Raw genomic sequence first — 25,554 nt, 5'->3', positions numbered from 1 at the left:
TAGTTTTTAATGTCTTTACGCATAGTGGAGTGCTACAGCATGACGGTCATTCTTGTAATGAATTTAGGACAAAGAGGCCTAATTGGAGATGTTTGCGTGATGCGTTGTTACCACTGGTAACAACACTTGTTATATTAATAAATGCTTATTAAAATGCTCAAAACAATGCTCCAAGAAGTGGGGGGACGGTGTTCCCCCGCGTCCAACGCCCACTACACCCCTGCTTAGAACCATAAGCATAAACATAAGAATACGAATACTAATCATGAATTGTAGGTCATGTTATGTATTATAACGCCCACTACACCCCTGCTTAGAACCATAAGCATAAACATAAGAATACGAATACTAATCATGAATTGTAGGTCATGTTATGTATTATAACGCCCACTACACCCCTGGATATTACACCCTTAATAGATGTATTGACACAATTCTTTGTCATTGATCCATGGTGCTTGAAGCACTTTGGAAGTGTTCTGTGTTCTGTGATTGCAGATAAAATAGGGCCACAGAATCCAGCCTGACTGTATGCATGGATACCAAATCACCATGCCTCAGATGGCATGGTAGAAAATTCAGAAAGCAATAACATTTGACTGTGTTTTTGACCACGACAGCCTATCTGACTGGAGCACAAGCCAAATTCCCCCAGGGAAGGATGCACATGAAAATCAGATCAAACTGACAGCCAAAGCCTCTTACCGCTTCTTTGCTGCCTGCAACATACACACACTCACACACACACGCACACACGCACTCTCTCTCTCTCTATCTCTCTCTCACTCACTCACTCACTCACTCACACACACACACACACACACACACACACACACACACACACACACACACACACACACACAAACCCACACACATACACATTGAGAGAGAAAGAGAAAGGGAGAGAACAAGAGTGAGAAGGTATCTATTCAAAGTTGGTTTATTTCAGGGTTTTCAGGCAGCCCGAAAACAAAGACACTTTTGAGTCTCTAAAATGCACAATATGCATGGATTGGATTCCAGGATGCAGAAAAGACAGGAAATGATATCTCTCTCTCTAAGCAATTATGTAAGGCCTGTTTGAAGAACACAGTGTTTCAGGGTATAATTTTGCTGCCCATTGTAGATACCACTGCTTTGCAGATATTCTCTGATCTTAATTAAGTGACCATCAGGAAATTGCGAGAATTGGTTGGTGTATGTTATGATTTATTTATTCATTTGGTTAGCGTTTTTCGCCCAAGCATCGTACAGACATCAATGATTACAGGGCCAGTCTCCCTGGAGCAGCTTGGGGTTAAGTGCTTTGCTTTAGGGGACAACGGTGGCAGCCACAAATCGACCCCACAACTTTTCTGACTACTGCATGTTAGCCCAGCTCCTTAGCAACCAGAGCCCACTTTATCACACCCAACTGTATTGTAGTACTATATTGCATTGTAATGAAACGTAACTTTTTTATATTCAAAATCATTACATTTAATTTAAGTAATTTAAGACAGTTTGGAGGATTTACATCCAAAATATAATTGTAGGTGTAAGCAACCTTCTGTATAGATCATAGCCATAGCATATGAGCTAGTATAGATCATCTCCAATATTGTGCCCTGTATTATAACAGGGTACTCCATGGAAGACTGGCAGTATGTCAATTAAAAAGGAGTGTTTATTAAAATCTTGCTTGACTAGTGCTGATTATTGGACTCATTTATTTTTTCCCCGGGGTTAATTGATCGTGCTCGGCTGCTTGTAATGGCTAAAACGGGTAATTGAGTGATCCTCAAACCAATCACTATTCCTCTGACCCCCCCCCCCCCCCCACATACACACACACACACACACACACCCCTCTGCAGTACCCCATCAATCTATCCAACCAGCTATGTGCTGCAGTTACATGGCATCATACATCAGTGCAGCGTGCGTGCGCTATCCGTTATATCCATGCTGCTATATCCAGCAGCCTTGCACCTAAGCTCCCGCCTGTCAGGACTCCGTGTCTGTACTGCAGATGAATTACAGACAGATGGTCCCAGCGCTCACTCTCAGCGCAGGCAGCAGGATGAAGATATAGTGGTCGAGGCCATAGACATTTCTGAGGCTGTCAGGAACATAAGTGTGTGTGTGTGTGTGTGTGTGTGTGTGGGCCCGTGCACACAAGGAGGGCTGCAGGTAGAGAGGTGTTGGATGAGATAAAGCGACTCATTATGGTCAGCAAGGTCAATGGACTCCCCAGGGCCTCACATCAGTCAGGACAAGAAGAAAACCTGGGATAGATAGACACCAGAATGTGCCAACTAAGACAGTATGTGTCAGTTGTTGGTCATTTTTTTAAATAATTATCTGCCAAGATTTTCATCATAGTGCTGTAGATTATTATATTCTCATGCATTTTTTTTCTTTTTTTTTTGGGGGGGGGGTGTTACTCTTTTTCATCATAAATCAATAAATTGACATGCAAACCTGCATGTTGCAGAACTCATTTCAGATAATCACTACAGTTGTTGTGCTATGCCATGTCAGGCTATTTCCCAGGCACCTTCATGAATTATTGCTTCAGTTTGGCCATTTTGTTGAGGGATTGTGGTGTTTAGGTCATGTGAAATTGAAAATCCGCTGCATGAATATTAACCATATTCTAGTATTGTTCAGCCTTTCTTTCAAAGCTCTCCCAGATGCTCTTAGTTGTGTTGGATGTGATGCTCACTCTGTTTCCTGTGAACTGTGAACTGAAACATAATTTAAGTGCTGCAGCTCTGTAGTGTGTGATTGCTATCAGAAATATTGTAACAAACAGCCAGAAACAGTGGAGACTGCGATCAAACTGAAGAGCATTGGAACCCTGGAAATATGGCATTATAGTCAAAGTGGTTTTGTAGAAAAACTGTGTTTTGCACAGAAGTGTTACTGTAAATCTAAAGAGCCAGATTCCAAGTGCTCAGCCTAGTTCAAATGAACAAAATAGCTGCTGCACGTATAAAAGCAGGAAGCACAGCCGTGTAGGCAGCAATGTTGATGTCTGATCAAAGTGATTATGCTGCAAAGTGATTTCCCTGACAGATCAGGGAGATAATACTGTATATAAAAATAGAGAGAACTTTTGTTGAGATGCTGCAGGAATCTCACTCCTATTCTCTCAGGCTTTTGATGTGTCCTGAGGGGTCTATCTGAGTCTGTCACTGCTTCTTAATCAAGTAGCTCTCTGCAAACCACTGAAGGTTCCATGTCTTACATTATACTTGTTTATTTTATAGTGTAAAATGTATTCAGTAGTTATTTTTGTATGATGTTCATACCTGTTTTGTTCATAAAACCCTCTGAAATGTATTTGTCTGTGGATATTTTAGACTTTATCAATATCGGTTTAAGTCTATTTGCCTTTAAGACTTATGTGTTTACATCATCAGCAACCTGGGGTTGTCATGATATTTTTGGTGATAGAAATAAAAATAGCATTATTCACCCAGTTTTCTCAGCTGCATGTTACATCAGCTTACAGTCTTGAGAGCCGTGCAAATACAAAAAAGTAAAAACTAGTCCTGACCATCATCAGCAATGAACTCGTCTATCTTATCTAGAGTTTGAACTCCACATCTTTCTCATTCTACATATGAATCAGAATCCTGATTTTATGCTCTTTGTCCCATCAGCACATGATGCACATGCATGCTTCCCATAACTAGATAGTACACAGACACTGTAGGTGAATCTTTAAATACATTTAAGAGAGACTTTCACAGTTAGAGCAGGTGAACCACATGAAATCTGTATCAGTTGCTTCACTTGATTATAAGACACTTGGTTAATGTAATTAACATGATTATAAGACATTCGGTTAATGCTTTGGTTATTTTGTTTAACAATGATGGTTATTTTGTTTAACAATTAACAGAATAATATGAGGTGAAATAGGAGGCATATATTTTAACACCCCACCTATTTTGTCATTCAAATGCTGAAGAGAATGCTGAATCCATTATATTGGTAGAGAATTTAAATGACACGATGAATCTGGGTCTGCCACAGCAAATTGGCCAAATGTGCTCAGACTCCGAGATCTGGGAGCACAACTTGTTTTTTTATGCTGCCGTGCTGTACTCCATTGTGATGGCCAGTGGAAAAATGGTTGAGAAGTTGTAAAATGGTGGAGAAATGCAATCAAAGGTTTAATAGTAGCCACTGATCTATAGCAGAAGGGACTGCTATACTGTCCCTTATTAGACAAGTGTAGAACTAGGCTATAAAATGGAAGTAACTAGGTTATGTTTTCCCCCCCTGGTGCGCCACTCCCTGTCATGGTGGCTATCTGTAGAACAATCTAGAAGATAATGCCAATTGTTTAGCATACACAGCCTAACAATTTGGGGCTCCTGGCTTTGCTTTGAGCGATTGTACGAGCACATCTGTGACAGTGCAGGCATTTTTGATGAATACCTTTTACCTAATAATCTCTGATGTTATTTACAACCACATTGAAGTCTGTTGCTAATCAAGATTGTATTGTTCATGAAACCTTACTGATAATAGATAACTAGTCATCTTCCTTACATGACAGTGTTAAAGCCCACTAAGCAGGGTCTCTCGGAGCTCTACGGAGTTGCTATATATTGCTTAAGAGTCCACTAAAGTAATAAGATGTTCTTTTTCTCCATAGGCTCCATAGACTATATCAACTGGGAAGAGAACAGCGTGTTGGTTCAGTTGTGGAACAAAAACCTAGTTTGCAATTGGCCTTTATAGGTCTCCCTTCAGTTCTAAAGCTGGGCCCTAGGCCTAGCCCTCCCTCTCTCTCTCTCTCTTTCTTTCTCTCTCTCTCTCTCTCTCTCTCCCTCTCTCTCCCTTGTTCCATTTGTACTGCTCTGCCTACAGTATGAAGTGACCCTTTTTCCCCTCAGAGACCAATTACTCACTCAGCGTAACAGCTCTCATTAATAGTTATAAAACAGACAGATGGATATTTTCATGCAAGACTGTGGTAATTAAACATATAGTTATTCTCTTCAAGGAGTACACCAATTGAAACCGCTCACCCAGCCATTTTGGTTGGTGTCATGCTTTCAGACTCAAGTCAGTTTACTGGAATAACTGCTGTATGGGTATCTTCTGGGACTTCTTATAATATTACTAATATGGGTATCTCCTGGGACTTCTTATTACCAATACAGAAATGTGTCGGATTGGACAAAAATGTGGAAAACATTAGTGGTTATGTTTTACAGCTGTATCAGTTGTTATGATGAATCTGGAAAATGTGTTGGTAGGGTGTTACAAAGTTTGCACATCTGAAGTATTTCCTCTCTATAAGCAATATGTATATTATATGATGAAAATGTGGCTTATATTTATCTGCCATTTCCATTAAAATGATGATAATTCTGTGCTTTCTTTTCAATTCAATGAGCTTTATTGGCATGACTGTAAGTGTTACAATGTTGCCAAAGCAGTAGTTTCATCAAAAAATTAGCAATTGATAGTAATAATAATAACAATTGACATGAACTATGGAGAATAATAAAAATAATAGAACATTAGAACACACACACACACACACACACACACACACACACACACTCACATATACACACACTAGCACACAATGGAGAAAAGACTAAAAAAAGAAGGAAAGAAAGGAAAGATAAATATACATATTTGCTTGCCTAGTGGCTGTCTCGTGCTTTATGGCATTCATGTGACATATCGTGCCGCTAGTGGTAATAAGGTTGGGTACTCTTCTAATAAGTATTTGAATGTCATTCTGGAAATTTCTCAAATTTGGGATTCTTTTTTCAAATTTTGTGAAATATATTGATCTGATGTTTTCAAATTTTTTGCAATGTAAAAGAAAATGTTTTTCATTTTCGATTTCTTGTGTGCAGCATGTGCATACCCTCTCCTCTTGTGGTTGCCATGTTTGTTTGTGGCGTCCTCTCTCTATGTGTGGTCACTGAGTCTGTAGTGACTGATTTTCGGATCTGGGGGTCTTTTATGATGCATAAGTATTCAGCCATTTTATAATCTCTTTCTAGTGATTGATACACTTCCATTTTACTTTTCTTTTTGTTGTGTCATGATTTTCTTGGGGTGTATTGCATTGGTGTTAGAATTTAAATTCAAGACTGATATATCAATATCACAGTGTTCTGGCTACGGTTAAATTTTGTGAAATTGATGGGGGTTGATTGATTGATTGACAGGGTGTATTTTTTTTAAGTATATTTTTTGGGCTTTTATGCCTTTTTTAAATGTTAGGATGTCAGGATAGTTTTGAATGACAGGAAGCGAGTGGGAGAGAGAGTCGGGGTGGGATCCGGAAAGGACCACGGGGTCCTCGAACCCGGGTCACCGGTGTACGGTGCAGGTGCCCCAGCCAGTTGTGCCACAGGCGTGGCCGATAGATAGATAGATAGATAGATAGATAGATAGATAGATAGATAGATAGATAGATAGATAGATAGATAGATAGATAGATAGATAGATAGATAGATAGATAGATAGATAGATACTTTATTGATCCCCAGGGGAAATTCAAGGTCTCAGCAGCATACAGACAACACAAACACATTCTTTAACAGCAGAAAGAGTAATTAAAGTATATAATATAAAAACACAACTAAGCAATAAGGACAGTAGAAGATAAAGAATATGCTAAATATACTAAAATACAAATTATACTAACTAACACTTAAATACAATATATACAAATATACTAAAATACAAATTACAAAAATACAAATTATACTAACTAACACTTAATTTAAATCAATTCTAAAAACAGTATCCACATAGTGGTAATTAATCAATCAGAGGCGCTTGCAATGACTGAGGCAGGGACTGAGCCTGTGATTCTCTGTGCATAGTAAGGAATGGTAAGGTGCTCTAAGGTGTTCTGTGTGAATGAGTGTCATGGTGGTAGTGCAATGGTGATAGTGGTCATGGTGATAGTGCAAATGAGTAAGTGCAACAATGCAGAAATAAAGTAAAGTAAATTATATATATCTATATATTTAACTATTTAAGAAAATGTATAAGTGTGGCCACAGTTCGGCTGTGGCATGGAGGGGGGGGGGGGGGGGGGGTTATGCATATATGCTAATGTGCTAATATAGCACGCAAACAGTGAGGCATAAAGACAGTGGTAAAAGTGGCTAGTGGACAGACAGTATCCAGACATGGAGGGGGTGAAGAGGCAGACAGACTATGCAGAGAAGTCTATCTCTCCTCTTCCCTTAAGTGAGGCATTGAACAGTTCAATGCCCCTAGGGACAAATTACTTTCTCAGTCTGTCAGTTGTGCAAGGCAGTGAGCGAAGTCTCCAGCTGATCAGGCTCTTCTGCTTAACAATAGTGCTGTGGAGTGGGTGATACTCATTGTCCAAGATGTTGTTCAGTTTGTTCAGGGTCCTTTTGTCAGATAGTGAAGTGATGCACTCCAGTTCAGCTCCCACTACAGAGCCAGCTTTCCTTACCAGCCTGTCAATTCGCCCCGCATCCTTCTTCCTTGTGCTTCCTCCCCAACATACTACTGCATAGAAGAGGATGCTGGCAACAACAGACTGGTAGAACATCCTGAGGAGCTTACTGCACACATTGAAGGACCGCAGCCTCCTCAGGAAGTACAGCCTGCTCTGCCCTTTCTTGTAGAGTGCATCAGTGTTGGCTGACCAGTCCAGTTTATTGTCCAGGTGGAACCCCAGATACTTGTAGGTGCTAGCCACCTCCACATTGACCCCATCAATGTGGACTGGTAGCAGAGTGGGCTTAGACCTGCGGAAATCCACCACCATCTCCTTGGTCTTTGAAGTGTTAAATTGAAGATTATTGAGTTTGCACCATTGCACAAAGTCCTCCACCAGGCTCCTGTACTCCTCCTCCTGCCCGTTCCTGATACACCCCACAATTGCAGTATCATCAGAAAACTTCTGCATGTGGCATGACTCGGTGTTGTAGCAGAAGTCAGATGTGTACAGGGTGAACAGGACTGGAAAGAGCACAGTTCCCTGTGGCGCTCCGGTGTTGCAGATCACAGTGTCAGAGAGACAGTTCTTCAGTCTGACGAACTGTGGTCGCTCGGTCAGGTAATCTGTAATCCAGGTTACCAGGTGAGCCCATCTGCAAGAGCTTGTCTCCCAATCTGAGGGGCTGGATGGTGTTAAAAGCACTTGAGAAATCAAAGAACATGATTCTCACAGCACTTTTCCCCTTGTTTAGGTGGGAATGTGTCCTGTGTAGAAGATAAGTGATGGCATCGTCTACGCCCACTTTCTCCTGGTATGCAAACTGTAACGGGTCTAGTGCATGGCGTACCTGGGGTCTGAGGATACCTAAGACCAGTCGCTCCATTGTTTTCATCACATGTGATGTAAGAGCGACAGGTTTGTAGTCATTAAGCTCACTAGGGTGTGGCTTCTTAGGGACAGGGGTGAGACATGATGTCTTCCACAGTGTTGGAACTTGTCCAAGGCGTAGGCTCAAATTGAAGATGTGCTTCAGTGGCTCCCCCAGTTCAGCAGCACGGGCCTTGAGTAGCCTTGGACACAGTCTGTCAGGCCCAGCTGCTTTATTGCTGCGCAATTTCTTAAGTTGGACTGTCACTTGATCTGTTGTAATGGTGAGGGGTGTAAGGGGAGGGGAAGGGGAGGGGTGCATCTGGGATCTGTGTGTCTGATGGCTGTTGACTGAGGTCGTTGTCACCTCATTGTTCGTGATCACCATGTGGGGGAGGGGTGCAAAATCCAGTGGTGGTGGGGGTACGATAGCCTGTGATGATGGAGGTGAGTGTTGCGCTGGTATTGAGGGGGTGTGAGGGTGGGGGCTGGGGGATGGTGGACAGACCACCGCCATTGGAGCTGGAGCAGGGCAGTCAAACCTGTTATAGAAGTGGTTCAGCTGGTTCGCCCTGTCCAGGTCCCCCTCCACAGAGCTGCTGTTCTTCTTCAGGCCAGTGATAACCTTCATGCAGTCCCATGTCTCCTTCAAGTTGTTTTCCTGCACACGCCTCAGCTCTGCCAACAGGGTGTAGTTTTAAAATGAAATGTCCATTTGAGGATGAAAAATTAGGTAGAAAGACATGTATGTGGATAATGTCAAGCACTTATCCTGATTTGAAAATGATCAGTCACATCAATTCTGTATGTCTTTTGTGGATTCAATGAAACTGGACAATATCTAGCTATCTTACTATATGATGTGCAGATTTTATATGGACCCTTTCAAGAGAGTTCCATTATCAGCATCATAGTTGGCCCCACAAGACTTCCTTTTTAACATTCCATATGTTATCTTAATGCAAAGGAAGTAGATTGGGACCCAACTAGAACGTTCAAGCATTGTTTTTGTTTTTATTGTTGAAAGGGTCTATACTTGACGCACAGACCTGTTTGTTCATTAATTCCAGAATTAAGGCAGAAAACAGACCACCGAAGAACAGTCAAATCAAGACCTCTTGCAGATCAGTGCAATGACTTATTTCCTTATAGCAAAAAATTAATCTCCCAAAGACAAGCCTTGTTAGTCAGACTGACATGAAATGATTCTTTTGATGAGCTCACTAGTGTGGCCATCTCATGCCTATGATCAGCTTTTATTATGAGTATGCCCAGTGTTTCCCATTCAGCAAACGGTATGCTATACCTTTAACCTGCAAGCAGCAAGCCCAGCCACACATGGGCCTGTAAAGAGATCCCCACACGCCACACCCCACAGGAGTCCATTGTGTCAGCGACTGCAGGCTTGTTAGCGGCGCTGGCGCTAGCAGAGCTGTCAGCTTACTGTATGCTAAGCCACCCCTGAGAGGCCCAACTGGCAGCGCGGGCTGACAAAGTCCTGCACTTCCCCTCCTGTAAATGAACATTGCAGTCACCCCCCCCACCCTTCCACACACACACACTCTCACACACATACACCCTTCCTCTGTGCCAGGATATTACACACGCTGATGTGCATTCTACTCTTTTGTACCGTACTCTTGGCATGGCTTCTCACAACGCTGCAGCCCTGCTACTTGTATTGAGGCTGGTTAGATCAGTGGAGCAGTGTTCAAATTTGCATCCCTAACCTTGTAAGCCACCTTTGACTGTGTGAGACAAAAAGAAGTCCATCCCCTAAGGAAGCAGCGAGTGTGAATGTGTGGAAGGGTTGATTTTGAAATGAGATCCCCTTTCCCTGCTCCTCCGCCTTCTCTTCCTCTCCCCTTTGCTTTTCCTCTAGCTCTCTCTATTTGAGTGTGTTTATGTGTGTGTGTGTGTGTGTTTGTGTGTGTGTGTGCGAGTGTGTGCGTTTGTGTGTGTCTAAGAAAGGAAGATCAGAGCGGTGGCAATCTGAACAGACGAAGCCCCCTGTACCATTAGCGTGTCACAGCACCCAATAATAACCTCGATAATAACAGGGTCTGCTGCCTCTCTCTCACTCTCTCACTCTCTCTCTGCATCTCCCTCTTTTTCTCTTCCTCTCTCTCTGTCTCTGTCTCTATATCTCTCTCTCACCTTCTCCATGTTGCTTTCTATCTCTCTCTCTCTCACTCCCTTGCATGCTCTTTGCCGTTTCCTGTTGAGATCTCTTCCTGTGTAGTGAGAGTGCTCTTTATCAACGTCACCAAATTAGCATAGCTGAAAGTGCTCTTGCTGTCTGCAATTAGTTTGATTGGGCTATGCAGCGAGATGAATGAAACGGATGTGTGTGTGTGTGTTTGTGTGTGTGGGTGTGTGAAGCTGTTGTTTCTTGCGAGGAGAGGACAAAGCGTGCAAATGCGGGCGTGTGAAATGAAATCAAGCCGCCGCGGAGGCCAGGAGACAGCGAGGAAAAGCCTCTGGGATGAAGTCCTCCACAGAGTATATGCCTTTCAGGACATGGCCGCTGGAGAAGGCCCTGGTTAGGGGGCTGGCATGCTTAGATGAGATCATCCTCGCCGTGCCGTGCCGTGCCGTGCAGTGTAGTGCACTGCTGCTGATGCTGTTTGGATTACAGTGAAAACAGAAGTGGTGGCTCAGACTAGTCACAATAGGATGGGAGATTACTGGTTCATCTCTGGAAAGCACGAGAGGCTGGCTGATATTGTTACTAACTGGTACATTTGGCCCATAACTGTAAAAAAAAATGGCCAGACCCCTCTCATTCATTTTGCTCAGAGTATGGTGCAGTTATTTGCAATTTACATAGACATTTCAAGCAAGTAGATTTCGGACAAAACAAACAATTTTAGGATTTATTGACTTTATTTATTTGTTTTATTTATTCATATTTATTTATAATTTGTGTCATCTTTGTCATGTCTGGTTGGGACCGCGTGCTTTCATTGTAAATGAGCTGAGTGACTTGCAGTAGTCTGTAAAGTTGTACATTAAATAGCAGTCTAGATGTACACTCCCCTGTAGATTGCTAAATGCTGGGTGTGATGGTTGCTAAAGGGACCTGTTGATCACGCCCTATATCTTGCTTTCTCCCCCTCTGTCCCTCCCTCCAGCTGCAGCTGCCTGACCTCCCGCTTGGACGCTCCCGGTAGATGCCCTTAGCCCGCTCTCTCCCTCCACCCTCGCCACCACCGCCATGAAGGGTCTGTCCAGCAGCCGCAGCCACCACCACGTGATGGCCTGCGAGCCCTCGTACGACGTGATGGGCTACCACGCCGAGCGCAGCAAGCCGTACCTCATCAGCCAGGTGGACGCGCCCCACCCGGCCGACCACCCCTACTACGCCCAGCGCAGCGTCACCTCCTCGCCCTACCAGCCCGACTGCGTGGTGCCTTACGGGACCTTCCCGCGCCGCCACTACAGCTCGCACCACGAGCTCAAGGACGAGTGCGCCCTGGTCCCTTACACTGGCGGCGGGGGCAGCGGCAGCGGCTCGGTCAAGGGCAACCGGCTGCCCGTCAACCTGCTGGACCAGTTTGAGCGGCAGCTGCCGGCGGTGGCGTCGCGCGACGGCTACCACACGCTGCAGTACAAGCGCACGGCGGCGCTGGAGCAGCGCAGCGACAGCCCCGGCCGCATCCGCCACCTGGTGCACTCCGTGCAGAAGCTCTTCACCAAGTCGCACTCGCTGGAGGGCCCGCACCAGGTGCACCACCACCACGCCAAGGGCAGCGTGAATGGCGCGGGCGGAGGAGGGAGCTGCAAGGTGAGCCCGGACAGCGAGACCCCGACACTGCGGCAGCGCAAGCGCAGCAAGAGCCGCGAGCGCTGCAAGTCGGCCGAGCCCAAGAACCGCTCGTCACCGCACGTGCCGGCCTCGGGCTACTGGAGCTCGGACGATAACCTGGAGCGGGACGTGTGCCTGTACCGCAGCCCCACGGTGCCCACGGCCGGCGTCATGACCATGGGCCGGCACCCGGACAAGTCGCAGTCGCAGTACTTCCTGGAGGCCTACAACACCATCAGCGAGCACACGCTGAAGACATCGCGCAGCAACAACGACGTGGGCAAGTGCTCGACGTGCGCCATCGGCGGCGGCGGTGGCATTGCCGGGCCACTGGCCGTGGAGGCCGCCCAGCAGCTGGTCAAGAAGAGCTCGTGGTCGTCCTCTCTCACGGTGAGCAGGGCCCGGGAAGTCTACCAGAAGGCCTCGGTGGTAAATGTAGATAAGGCGCTAGTGAAAGCTGAGGCTTGTCAGCAGGAGCGCTCTTGCCAATACCTGCAGGTACGCCAAACCTCTTTTCCTCCGACAAAACGTTCTCCTCCTTCGCTACCCCCCCCCCTCCACCCCCGTCTCCCCGCCTGCCCCACCCCCCCCCTCAACCCCCATGCTCACCTCCAAAATCTAACCCTCACCTCCACCCCCCCACTCCCCCCTCACACTTCCACCGTCACCTCTCCTCCACCACCACCTCGCCTCTTCCTGGAGCGGTCCTCCAGTTTTGAGTTTCAGTTTCTGGAGAGAGAAGTAAGTGCAAATCCATTAGCTGCCTTACTTTCCGGGTTAGCTTGGCAAGCATTCGGTTTCTTTGGTGGATCCTTTTTTGGTTACCTACCAGTTGGTTATGATTTTATCTTCTCTGAACCTTGCTTTCTCCCATTTCCTCTATCCTTTTTTTCCTAATGATTATGTGATTGTGTAATTGTTATTCTAACTGTGTGCTAATGTGCCGTGTTGATGATTAACTTGATGTTAATTCTTAGTTTGTGGCACTAACTAACTAATAACTGTTTTCATATGCAGACTAAATCACTAAAAAGTTGTTGATAAACTGTCAAATGAGCCGTCACCAAATGCACAAAATGTGTGAATGTCAACTTTCAGACAGACTCAGAGTAGTGAAAGCCTGCCATCAAACAGATACTTTAGAGGCCAAAAAAAGAGTCACGTGACCCAGCACAATTCCCTCAGCACCCCCTTACTGAAGCAGCTCTTAAACTCTTCAGTGTGATTACAGTAAGAGGAGGCGGATACTCTGCAGATCCCAATGGGAATGTTGTCCCAGATGCTAGTAGAGCTCCCTGCTGTGTGCAAGTCCGAGAGTGTGTACCGTCAAGATGTGTGTTGCTCATGCAGGGGCACACACACACATGCAAATGCCAGAGCTGAACTGGTCTCTTGGTTGTTTGGTGACGCACTTTCCTCCACCACTAAAGACAAAAAGAACATTGCATATGCCCCCCACCAGGCGTAATCTCTACTTCCTCTTGTGATTCCCTGCTGTTGAAATGAATGTGTCGAAACCTGGTGTCGCCAGACAGGTAAAAGCTACATGCACCACTGGGAAACTTCTGAATCGCCACTGTTCTGATGCATTTGTTCCAATCATCAAGATTGCACTGCCGGTGTGAAGTTTCAGCATGGCCCCAGAACTCCTCCTCCCCCCCTAACACACACACACGCACTCCCACACTCTCGCTCTCGAATGCATACCCACACACACACACAAACACACACCAATTCCAACCTCACTTTGAGAACATGAGAACAGGAAGACTCGCAGCACTTGAGGCCTTTAAAACCCTTAGGAAGCCAACCAGAACAGATGAAGGAGCTAAAAGTAGTGTTGTCGCAGCACTTTCCTCTATCCTGCAGATTTCCCAGGCTAAGGGAGAGAAACGGACTGCAGCAAACAGAGGGCTTAGAAGCATCTAGACAGCCCAGTGCCACTCTCTTAAGTCTCACTAATGAGAGCAAATGGAGGTTCCCACCAAAAAGCCGACCTTTCCTCGGCCTGCGCTGCTATCGGAAATCAGTTCCTACAGCCCCCTCAGAGACCCTCATCCTGAACTGGAGGGTCAGTGAGATCTAAAAGCCATTAAGCCTGCACTGATGTTTGTGATGCTCACTTACATAGAGCCTCACTCACCTACTCACACGTGCACTCACTCACTCACTCTCCAACTCAAACACTTACAGTATACTCAGTCACTCACACACACAATTACTCATGCACTCAAGACATACACACTCACTCGCTCACAATCACATGCGCACACACACACACACACACACACACACACACACACACACACACACCAACCCTGACTCACACACTCACTTACTCAGTCTGGCTCCCACCCTCAGTTGCTCACCTACCCAAACTGGACCTCTTAGGAAGTAGTTTCAGATGGAATTCTGAAAAGTGGCCAAGAGTGACTGTGTCTTTAGCGTTCTGTATGTGGCTGTGTGATTGCAGGCACTCCATGCTAGCACGTCATGCTGTCAGGCCAGCATCTGGGCACTAGTCATCTGACGTCAGCGCCAACCCCGTTTCCCCAGTAACCCCCAGCCTCAGCACCACCCTGCTGCCTTATTCACTTAAATGACTAAAGTGGAGTTTCTGCAGCACTTACTATGGGCATGGGAACAGACACTGCCCATGCTACAACTGGAGGATTCTCACCAGACCCAGTCGAGGCAACACACACACACACACACACACACACACACAAGGGGCAATAAAATCCATGATGTCAGATCAATATCCTTTCCACATGCAGGCTCTCTAATGACCCTTTGTTCATTTTCCTTCTTTTTTGGTTGTTGTTGTTTGTTTGTTTCGAGTGTGGCCCATGTCGATGAGGGCTACGCCTGGAGGAAGTAGCGCTGCAGACAGATGGCAGGCTGTGCAGGCAGGCAGGCGTCATTAGTGTAGCGGAGCAGGCCAGGCCGAGCAGTCTCATTAATTACCTCTGCTCACAGGATGAGGGGGGCATAGGAGCGAAGTCAGGTGTGTGTGTGTGTACGTATGTGTGTGTGTGTGTGTGATGGCGCAGGCTCCGGCTGTGCCACCATGCAATCCGGCAGCACGGCCCCTGATGCTCTTGACCGCCCCCCTGCAGGTGCCGCAGGACGACTGGGGCGGAGGCTTCACGCCGCTGGCCAAGGAGGACGACATCCCGTGCCGGCGCATGCGCAGCGGCAGCTACGTCAAGGCCATGGCGGAGGACGACAGCGGCGACTCGGACGGCAGCCCCAAGCCCTCGCCCAAGATGCAGGCGCGGCGGGCCAGCTACCTCAAAGCCACGCAGCCCTCGCTGACCGAGATGACCACTCTAAAGTAAGGCGACTTGCTCACCATCTCACACAGCACTTACCAATGCACACACATACGAGACACAGGGTCCTGTTTTGACCTGAGTAGGTTTCCCATTGCATGATTCACTGTGTTTGTGGTTTTTGACACGAGGAGGAGTTTTAGTTTGGCTGTGTTACTGGTCACTTGGGGTGAGGATGGATAATGATGTCGATCTACAAGCAACTTCAGTCTTTCAAAAACTTCCTGTCGAACTGTGGAGAAACAGAAATGTGTTGCCCGAAGCAAATATTTGAAATGTACAACATCCTACGTTACAGTAAACAAACGTTTAGCCAGCACAAGCCCACAGTAATGCCCTTTGTATGTTGATCTGTTTGTTGTATTAATCTGCAACTCTTTTGAGTGTAAAGCACTGCTCTGACTTATCAAGGAATGATTGAACTTTTGCACTTGAATGCTGAGCCAGCTGATGTCTGATAGGTGAACAGCACACATGTGAACCAGAGGAATCACCAGAGAGAGAACTGAGACAGATGAACAAGAGCTGAATGGTGATCTGACTGACAGACAGACAGGCAAACAGACAGACAGACAGACAGGCAGACAGACAGTCATAAAGGAGTGATGTAGTTACAGACTTATTTTCTTTTTTTCAGTTTTACTAATCTTTTGTCTGAGGGTCTAATCAAGCTTACTTATATAGTGACAGACATATCTGTGACCTTTATCTTCGTTTTAATTTTAATTCCTTCTCCTCATTTATTTAGCAAGCATTTATGATAAGAGATGGAAACACTTTCTTCCAGCACATCAGATATGAGTCAGGCACTGCATTGGCTTTAAGACAGCTCCTTGGTCGGGAATGTGCCGCAGAGTTATATCTTTTGATAAGGAGATTTTGATGAGTCACTTTTGTTGTTAACATTTGTGAATGCCAGAGTGCACAGAAGTGGCAAAGAAGTGTCATAAGTTTTTATACAAGTTAGTTTTTAAGCAGCACCTATCAAACACCATCTGTTCCTCAAGTGTCATTGTAGCTTCCAAGCATAAGTACAGCCAAATAGTACAAATGTTAAGCTTACTAACCTGTTTGTAAAGGACAATCCACTCATCCCTGAGCTCATATTCTCCACTGTAGAAATGCAAAAAAAGTCTGACTCAGATACAGAGCCATGACACCTGCTGTCTCTCTCTCTGTCTCTCTCCAGCAGTGTGTTTTTGTGTCCGTCCAGTCCCCACTGGCACATTTAGCATACACAGGCACGGCATGCTTATTGCTAACTAATGGCGCCCTAATCACAGACCATTCATCCTCTCCTCCAATCAGCTACCTGCCGCTGCCGCAATCACACAAGATATGGATGCTCATCTGTTTCCCTCGCAAAACAGAAAATAATTGTGCAGCTTGTAAACGTTCCTCCATCAACCTTGCCCCCCAGCACCACCAGCACCACCACCCCTCAGCCCCCACCCTCACCCCTCCCCTGCAAAGAAGTGTGGCTTCACGGACACGCCGCACACAGCAGGGATATCAATTAGAGTCTCCACGGAAACAAGCCTCCATTATTCCAGGGAGCTAGGAGCCAAGCATGGCTTTAATTAAGTAAGCTCCCAGCCATGGAAGGTATGAGTAATTAGACTAATTAGCCCTGGGACTTCTGTACCAAGTGCTTCACTGACACAATGTCTTTTTTTTTCATGTCCCTCAATTTTGAAGGTTAAAGTTGACATAGAGTGCCAAATTACAGTAAATCCTCATTATTAGTTCAAACAGTGTTTTAACAAAGTGCCTGCGGATCCTTATGCCTGTTAAATGGATTTGATTGTGGTGACTCAGACAGACAGGTGATTTTGCCCTAGATTGGTGACACATTGTTTCTGTGTAAGATCCTTTCAAAAGACATACTACTTTGTTTTCAAATTGTATAGTTAGTCATTTGCTGATATTGTCAAACTAAGTGGCTCATTTTGTGTGAATACCAAACTGAATCAGAGGGGTTTGTAGCTTAGAGGAACAACTGCAGGCAGGCAAGAGCAGGCAGCCTCATTTGCTCTCAGGAAAATGGATTCCACAGCCCGGAGTGCCTCAAAGAGGGATTGGAGGATTTGAGGCTTTGCAGAATCATAATATTATTTTGGAATTACAGCTGCTTATAAATATTGATTTTGTGGAATTCCGTTCCAATTGTTTTGTGTGAAAGACAAGGCGGCTGGGATGAGGCCATGCATGTAGGAGACAGTCAAACGCTGCTGTGTGAATTTTAACCCTTCACAGTGTCACGTGTGGAGCACATCACACGCCAATCACTCACTGCTTCTGGACCTCCCTCCAACAGCTCGGCAAGGCATGTCCATCCGACTGTCCATAAGTTCCATGTTACATCATCAGTCCACATAATGCATGAAAAGGAGACCTTTTGAGAGCCAGCCAGGCAGACCTTTCTCATAATCCATAATGCATGTGACAGATAGTCATGTGTGATGAAGAAAAGCTGACATAAACTCATGCGGAGACTCAGGCGTCCTGGGGGTGTGTGGTGGGTGGGTGGGGGAGAGTACAACTCAGCACCCAGCATCCTCCAGGAACACTGAGCACAGGGCTGTCATAATTGCCAAGGGTTAGAACCTTATCTGTGTTTGCGGTTTGTAACCACAAACAAAATTTGCATGTCAGGTGTCTTGGAGGAAACAATCTAGAGAAGACATATGATAAATTGACAGCAAACCTGAACCAGCAAAACTGATATGAGACAACGGCTTCAGGCCTGATTGCCAGCAAGTAGTCATTATGTTTATACCTTGTTTATTAATTATACGTCTTTGGATGGATTATATAATTGTTGATCTAAGGTGTCTGGGATGAAATTATGTTCTCAGCCTTTTTTTGGCCTTGGCTTGTGTGTGTGTGTGTGTGTGTGTGTGTGTGTGTGAGAGAGAGAGAGAGAGAGAGAGAGAGACAGGGAGAGAGAGAGAGAGAGAGAGAGAGAGAGAGAGTGTTGCTGGTGTGCTTGACTTGAGTGTTTTTGCGTGGGTGTGCAGCGTTGTTCAGTGTGCGTGTTGGCCAGTCATGAGCCCAGCCATGCAGACACAGGAGCAGCTCTGTCCTCCCTCTGGCTCTCTCCCCTTCAGACGCCACACTGCAGCTGCAGTCACAGCCAGATGTGTGTGTGTGTGTGGTTGATTTGTGCAGGCATATTGCTGCATGTGTCCATGTGAGTATGGATGTTCATGAGTCACGTTTGTCAACGTTGGCATGCATGTGCAGTGGAAGGAGTACAGGCGTGTGAGTGTGTGTGAGGGAGAGAGAGTATGCGTGTATGTTTGTAAGTGTGTGTGAGGGAGAGCGAGAGAGAGAGAGTGTGTGTGTGTGTGTGTGTGTGTGTGTGTGTGTGTGTGTGTGTGTGTATGAAAAGTGCGGCCTGTGTGGGTGGCCTTAAGTGAGTTTAGCTGTTTTTCCTCAGCAGCCGCAGTGGAGCGATGGAGGAGGAGAGGAGAGGAGAGCCGCTCTGCCCTGCCCGCTGGAGTTAGCTGGCTGCCTCTATTTAAAGAGCCACGCATGCATAATGCAGGCCCGCGCCGGACAAACAGGGAGCGGGCTGCTGAATCAGCCCAGGGACCCTGCGCTTGATGGACTCTCCTCGAGACCCCATCCCCTCTATCCCCACCTCCAACTCCCACTCACTCAAGAGAGAATAAATTGCTATCTCTGGTTTTGTCTATTTCTCTCTCTCTCTCCCTCCCTCTCTCTGCATCTCTGTCTCTCCCTCCCTCTCTCTCTCTCTCTCTCTCTCTCTCTCTCTCTCTCTCTCTCTCTCTCTCTCTCTCTCTCTCTCTCTCTCTCTCTCTCCCTCTGCCCCCTCTTCCTTGATGCCCTTCAAATTAGGTCCGATGGTGCATGAGCCAGCAGTGGCATGCCATGCGCCTCCTACCACATGTCACTTTCAAGCGATCCGATCCGTCCAAATCAAGGACACTTATACGTGCAATTCAGCTGGAGTGTGAAAGACCATGTTTCCACAATTGTTATCCCTTCCTCCGTCATGGCTTTTACTCCCGAAACCATCCAATCTTGTAATTTGTCCTCTCTCTCTCTCTCTCTCTCTCTCTCTCTCTCTCTCTCTCTCTCTCTCTCTCTCTCTCTCTCTCTCTCTCTCTCTCTCTCTCTCCCCCTGCAGGATCTCCACTGAGCACTCGCCGAAGCTGCAGATCCGGAGCCACAGCTACCTGCGGGCGGTGAGTGAGGTTTCCATCAATAGGAGCCTGGACAGCCTGGACCCCAAAGCCCTGCTCGCCTCACCCCAATACCGCTCGCGAAACGAGAGCTACATGAGGGCAATGAGCACCATCAGCCAGGTTGGTGGCACCTCCCCCACTCACGCCTCGCCCCACGCAGGCCGCCCCCCCCCCATCCCCCTCGCCCCCGATACCTGTCCTCCACACCCCCTCCTTTCCACCGGGTGGGGGGCCGGAGCGGGGGCAGGGCAGGGCAGGCCGGGGTGCAGGAGGAGGAAGGTCAGAGTCCAAATTTGACCCCGAGAGTCCCCCGCCATACCAGGATCATGACGTCAACCCAGTGATTCATCTCTTACCGAGATGAATTGGACCCATTTGCCACATGGTGTTGTTCATTCACCTTTGTATTGCAAAAACATGTATACCGGTAGTTATAATGTTATAAAGTTATAGTAGAACTCAATATCCCCTACTAACCCCAGTCAGATCTCACTAAGACACTGTTTAAAGGAGATATATAAAGCTAAAGAACTAACTGAAAGTTACTTTTTTTCTGGCTTTGCCGACATTTGGACTATAAATAATTCAAAAGCTTACTTGCCCAAGACCTTGCATTTTAAGAGCCTGTTGTCAGGCCCATGGACAAAAATACACTAAAGCACAGTTCAATTCAGGAAGAACAATGTAAGTGCATTCCCTCATGTATGACTGTTAGCGAGTTCTGAGCTGCCCACCCTCCTTGTCCTGTGTCATTTCCTCCACATTGTCCACCCTCTCTGCCTGTCCAGTGTGTCTCTGTCCAGGTCATTCCTCCAGCCTGTCTCTGTCTTCACCTCAGTACGTCACAACAACCTTCATCCTCACCGTCTCCTTCTGCATGACCAAGCGTGAGCCCCGTGCTAGCTGTCTAGCTACTTCAGTGCTGGATCTGCCTGCTTCTTTTGGCCTGGGCAGCATGGTTAGCTAGCCAGGTGACGGGCATCCTTCACCAATCAAATATCCTCCCCCTCTACCCAAAGTGCACTTTAGTATCCAGGGTTTTGTTTGTTGCATCTACCCCCATGCATAGTTAAAGTTTGCACATGCCCCATTCCTCTCAAGGATTGACTTTTGACTTTATTTCCGAGCGCTTCAGTTCCCCCCAGCCCTCGCTCTTAAGACTCTTCCTCCTCCTGCCACTGCATTGTGTTTATTGCTAGTGCTAGTGCTAGTTTAGTTCATTGGTTCATGACCTTCTTCCTTTTCTTTTGCCCTGTTATCTTCATAACTCTGTTTTCTAAGCTTTGTTTTTTCAACCCTTGATGTTTGCCCCCTGGTAAGTGGGGCTTTTCTCTGGTGTATGAGTTTTCATGCTCTGCAGCCGAGTACATGTACTAATACTCTGGCCCCTGGCCTTCCACTGTATACCTCTTCACCTTCCTTCCTTGTCCCTTAATTCTGCTCTCTCCTCCTCCTCCTCCTCCTCCTCCTCCTCTTCCTCCTCTGGTCCTGTCTCATCTTCTTTCTCCACCCGGCCTCTCCTGCCGTGAAGGTGAGCGAGGTGGAGGTGAATGGGCAGATCGAGGCCGTGTGCGAGTCGGTGTTCAGCGAGATGGAGTCGCAGGCGGTGGACGCGCTGGACCTGCCAGTACCCGGCTGCTTCCGCATGCGCAGTCACAGTTACGTGCGCGCCATTGACCAGGGCTGCTCGCAGGACGACGAGGTCGGACCGCTGTTACCCGCCTCGCCGCCCCGGACCACCACCACCGTCCGGACCATCCAGAGTAGCACAGGTCAGTGTGTGTGTGTGTGTGTGTGTGTGTGTGTGTGTGTGTGTGTGTGTGTGTGTGTGTGTGTGTGTGTGTGTGGAGACGGCACACATGCAATTCTGTTTTCTGTGCACCTGCCCTGAACACCCTCACGCTCTCTCTTGTAAATCTACTGACATGCGCATGCAACTGTGCCATCCTCGCACACGTGCCGATACCACACATTCCCAGACACATGTACCCTACCTGTGGCCCTAGCTCTGCAGCCCATAGTAGCATATGGAGACATGCTGTGCTCAGCTTTGAAGAGGGCAGCCTGTGTACATAGAGACCAAATTCAGTTTTGGAGCAAGTCCACACAGAATGAAAAAAATTAATAAATAAAATCTACGTACAACAAAGTGCCACAGAATCACAACACAAAAAAAGCATCCAATAATACTGTGTTAGACAGCACAAGCCCCATCTGCACAAGCCGAGCGGTCATCTCCCCTGAGACTCGGGGCATTTGGCCGCACTAAAGAGATTTCGCACAGAAGAGGTTTGGGCTCTTCTGATGGCCGGGCTCAATCTGACCCCCGTGGATGGTTGGCTCTTTCAGGCATGGTGGTGCCCTCTGGCCAGGGCTGGACACCAGCAGTCATTTGTGAGTAAAACATGAATGGCTATTCTGGTTAAACACTTTTAAAAGACTTCTGTCCTGGCTACTGTGTTGAACAGGCTTCCACAAATGTCTCAGAGATTCATTCTGCTTGTAAGATAATAAATATTCATTCAGTTGACTTTTCATCATTACTTCCTAACATGGACCACCCTATAAAGCTTTTAACTGGGCATTAACCTCTAGGCGAGCCCCGACGCTAGTATGTTAACCTCAAGGCCCGACCATGTTACTGAGATCAATCAAATCCCCACTAGGATTAGGTTTTGCTTCAGCTGATAGAAATGACAGTGGCATAAAAACAACCTCCATCACTATTCTGTCAGCATCCAGTGCTCAGCATCTTAGGTTGGTTGTCTTTGATGCAGGCCCTAGCAACTGACCTGGAAATATCTTTTGTGTGTGTGTGTAGCTATGCAGACACACGTGATGACCACAGAAGCTTATGAATGTGAGTGTGACTGACCCACAGACCTGCTGCGGCTGGCAGGCATGGACACACACACACACACACTATACACACATACTCATAAAAACACTTACACACACACACACACACTCATAAGCACACATTCAAAAACACACACAGGCCTACTAATAAACACACACGCTGTGGTCTGGACTGAACTTGTGGTGACCCAATTCTGTTGCTCCTCTCTGGGGGTTTCAGAGTGGCAGGGCCCTGCGGCCTAATCCCACTGACAGCATCTGACATCTCAGTTTGATATCATCAGAGAAGACATCCAAATGCATGTCACCACTAGGGGGCCTACTGCAGGCGCTGGCGCTCCACAGTGCTCCAATCGACCCGAAATAAGTGGAGAAGCGCTGGGCCTCGGGCTCCACTTTGGAGACGCAACTCCTCGCTCACTGCAGCTCCTTGTTGCTGACAAACCTGTCTGTCTGTTTGTCGCCAAAGTTTGACGGCGAACAGTGACGTGTTGTTTGTTTTTGTTTATTCTCTACCTGAAAATCATGTTTTTTTTCTTTCTGCTTTTGGCTTCTAAATGCGAACAGTAGTCAGCTGGGTTGTTGTGTGCGGGTGCAAGCAGAGGAATGCGCGGTCGGCTTTGCGCGCTTTCATCTCCCTCCCTGCTTTCACTCCCCACCCCCCCCAGCTGTGGGTCAGTAACGCTCATCTTTGCTGAGACGTGTCAGTGTGATGGTCTCTGGCTGCGGGTGGCTACTGCTGGCAGACATATGGGCAGGAGTCTGCAGCATTAGCTGTGAGAAGACACTTGGGGGGGGGGGGGGAGGAGGAGGAGGAAGATGAAGAAAACGACATGAGACAAAAGTGCAAAACAGTGTGTGAGGGAGAGAGGGGGTTGTACGCGAACAGTGAGTTTGCACCGGACTTGTGAATTTTTCATAACTGCCTTTGGGGCCAAGCAGCAAGGAAAATACTAAATGAAACACAACCCAAGCTCCTGGCTTAGAGCCTTTCTGTTTTGTAACATCCCTGCTGTATTGGACAGCTTTTGAACCTTGCACCTTCAAGATCAAAGGTTGCTGACTGCAGCTATTAGTGTCGTGTTTGGCCATCTGCCCCCATTGGTGTAGTAACCTACCAGTCACCTGCCTCTGACTCTGCCTCTGACTCCAAACAGGGGACAGTGCACAGCAGCCCACTCAGTTGGCCCCCATTAATCAAAATGGTTCCCACACTCGACTGATTGGACCTGATGATGCAGAGTAAACATGTTTTCTTTCCTTGCCAGGTCAAGAAAGGAAAACAACAAATGAAAACTCACACACACACACACACACACACACACAGGCTTGAACTGGTCTCTTCATCATGAGAACGCTAGGGAGTAATTATGGTGAAGGGAAGAACAGGGAGCCGACCTTCAGACCGAGATGGAAGCCTGTAGGCAAAGCCATGCAAATCACCTCCTTTCTTCCCTTCCTGCCCAACATTCCTGCATCTCTATAATCCACTTAAGAACACACGCTGCTGGGATTGTGAATTTATCCTTCCCCACCGGCTTACTTCGTATTCAAAGCACCAGGGTGCGCACTGAGATGTAGTTTTCAATAGGGACATTAAGTTTGTTTTTTTATTTATTTGTTTTTTTTCCTTCAATTATTTGTTTAAATACCTTCACTTGAAATTGAGTTGGTCATAGTTCCTCTCCTTTATCACAGATTTAAAACATATTAAGCTGCATAACAACAGCTATCAAAAATTCAGATGCAAAATACCTGATTGAACGAATTGTGGGTATTTAATACAAATCAATTCAATCTACAGACAGTATGTAGCCTGCCTTACTGGTTACATTTACATGTATTCATTTAGCTGGTTCTTTTATCCAAAGCAACTTACAAGTGAGAACTAACAATCAAGCTCCAGCATAAAAAAGGAGGCCTTAGGGTAGTAAACACTGCTTTTTCAAACACCTCAAGAAAGCCAGAGGAAGAGAGCGCAGTTTAATCAGGGAGTGTAATCAAAGATATAGTAGAAGAAGGAAGTGCATGGTAAGCGCATGTTAGGCATGTTGGGTTTGTTATGTGTTTGCTCAATAAATCTGACTAAACAAATACATACAACTGTAAATAATAATAACTGAATAAACAGCTTAGATGTGAGTTAGACCATAATATGCTGAAATGACCACATAAACCCAATCCTGAACTGAAGGGGGGAACAGAATGAAGGAGAGAATGTTTAAGAATAAGAATTAAGCATGGCAGAGAAGCAGAAGGCAAGAGTGACAGAAGAGCTAAAAAAGAGACCGAATTCACAAAGGGTCTGGTTTTATCTCCAAAGCCCATTCTGTGCATCTGCCACAAGCAAATTATAATATTGTTCTACCAGCTTGTCTGACAGGTCAACTTGGGGTGGGTATCAACCACAGTGATATCAAAGAAAGGCTGATTGCTACGTGTGTTGGCTCATTAAAGCATACTCTATCTGGCTGTAAAACTAGCTTGACCCCTGGTCTCTACATCTGGAGACATAATCGGCCTTTAAATCACTGGTGTGTTTGTTTTAGGACAAGCGAGTTTAAGTTGACCGCTTTTGTTGTGACTGCTTTCAGTCCAGTCATGGTGCTGTATTTTCAGTGAGTGCTTTGTCTACTGTATTGAGCTAATGATTCCCTTTGAAGATGCAATGGAGGAAGCCTTTGAAAGGAAGAAGCTAAAATATACAGAACTGGTACACTGGCAAACAGACACAAGGCCAGTGGAGACAGTTGTTTTGTTGTTTTCTTTTAGACTTTGGAGGATAGTCACTCAAAGGTTGTTTATGGTGGAATCCCGCACCCTTTTGCGTTATATTGGCTAGGTTGTTGATTGACTTTCTACAGTGAAGGAGAGCCACCTATTACTAACCCCAGGTACAGCCTGTGGTGCACGTTGCAGCTGTCTCGAGTCAATTGTGCATTGCTATTGTATACTGCTGATATGTTAGTAAAGGCGTGGTTGTTGGTCGGCCGCTGTGGGAAATCCCAAACCAAT

General features: G+C 46.4%; 1 protein-coding gene across 4 annotated transcripts in view; it reads left to right on the top strand.

Annotated features, from left to right (window-relative positions):
• The window catches only part of dlgap1a (discs, large (Drosophila) homolog-associated protein 1a), a 104,417-nt gene that overhangs the window by 61,004 nt on the left and 17,859 nt on the right, over positions 1–25,554 (top strand). For 3 of the 4 annotated variants that reach the window (XM_042071193.1, XM_042071192.1, XM_042071195.1), the window contains exons 3-6: positions 11,458–12,629; positions 15,251–15,468; positions 19,623–19,800; positions 21,212–21,452. In XM_042071193.1, the coding sequence (XP_041927127.1) occupies positions 11,541–12,629; positions 15,251–15,468; positions 19,623–19,800; positions 21,212–21,452 (1,726 nt within the window). In that variant the 5' untranslated portion in view covers positions 11,458–11,540. The remainder of the gene's footprint in view (positions 1–11,457; positions 12,630–15,250; positions 15,469–19,622; positions 19,801–21,211; positions 21,453–25,554) is intronic. The other variant, XM_042071194.1, reaches the window with a different exon arrangement.

The sequence above is a fragment of the Alosa sapidissima genome, chromosome 1 (genome assembly GCF_018492685.1).
Source record: "Alosa sapidissima isolate fAloSap1 chromosome 1, fAloSap1.pri, whole genome shotgun sequence".
Taxonomy (NCBI): Eukaryota; Metazoa; Chordata; class Actinopteri; order Clupeiformes; family Clupeidae; genus Alosa; species Alosa sapidissima.
The sequence above is the reverse complement of the archived record's forward strand: the minus strand, read 5'-3'. Positions and strand labels throughout refer to the sequence as shown.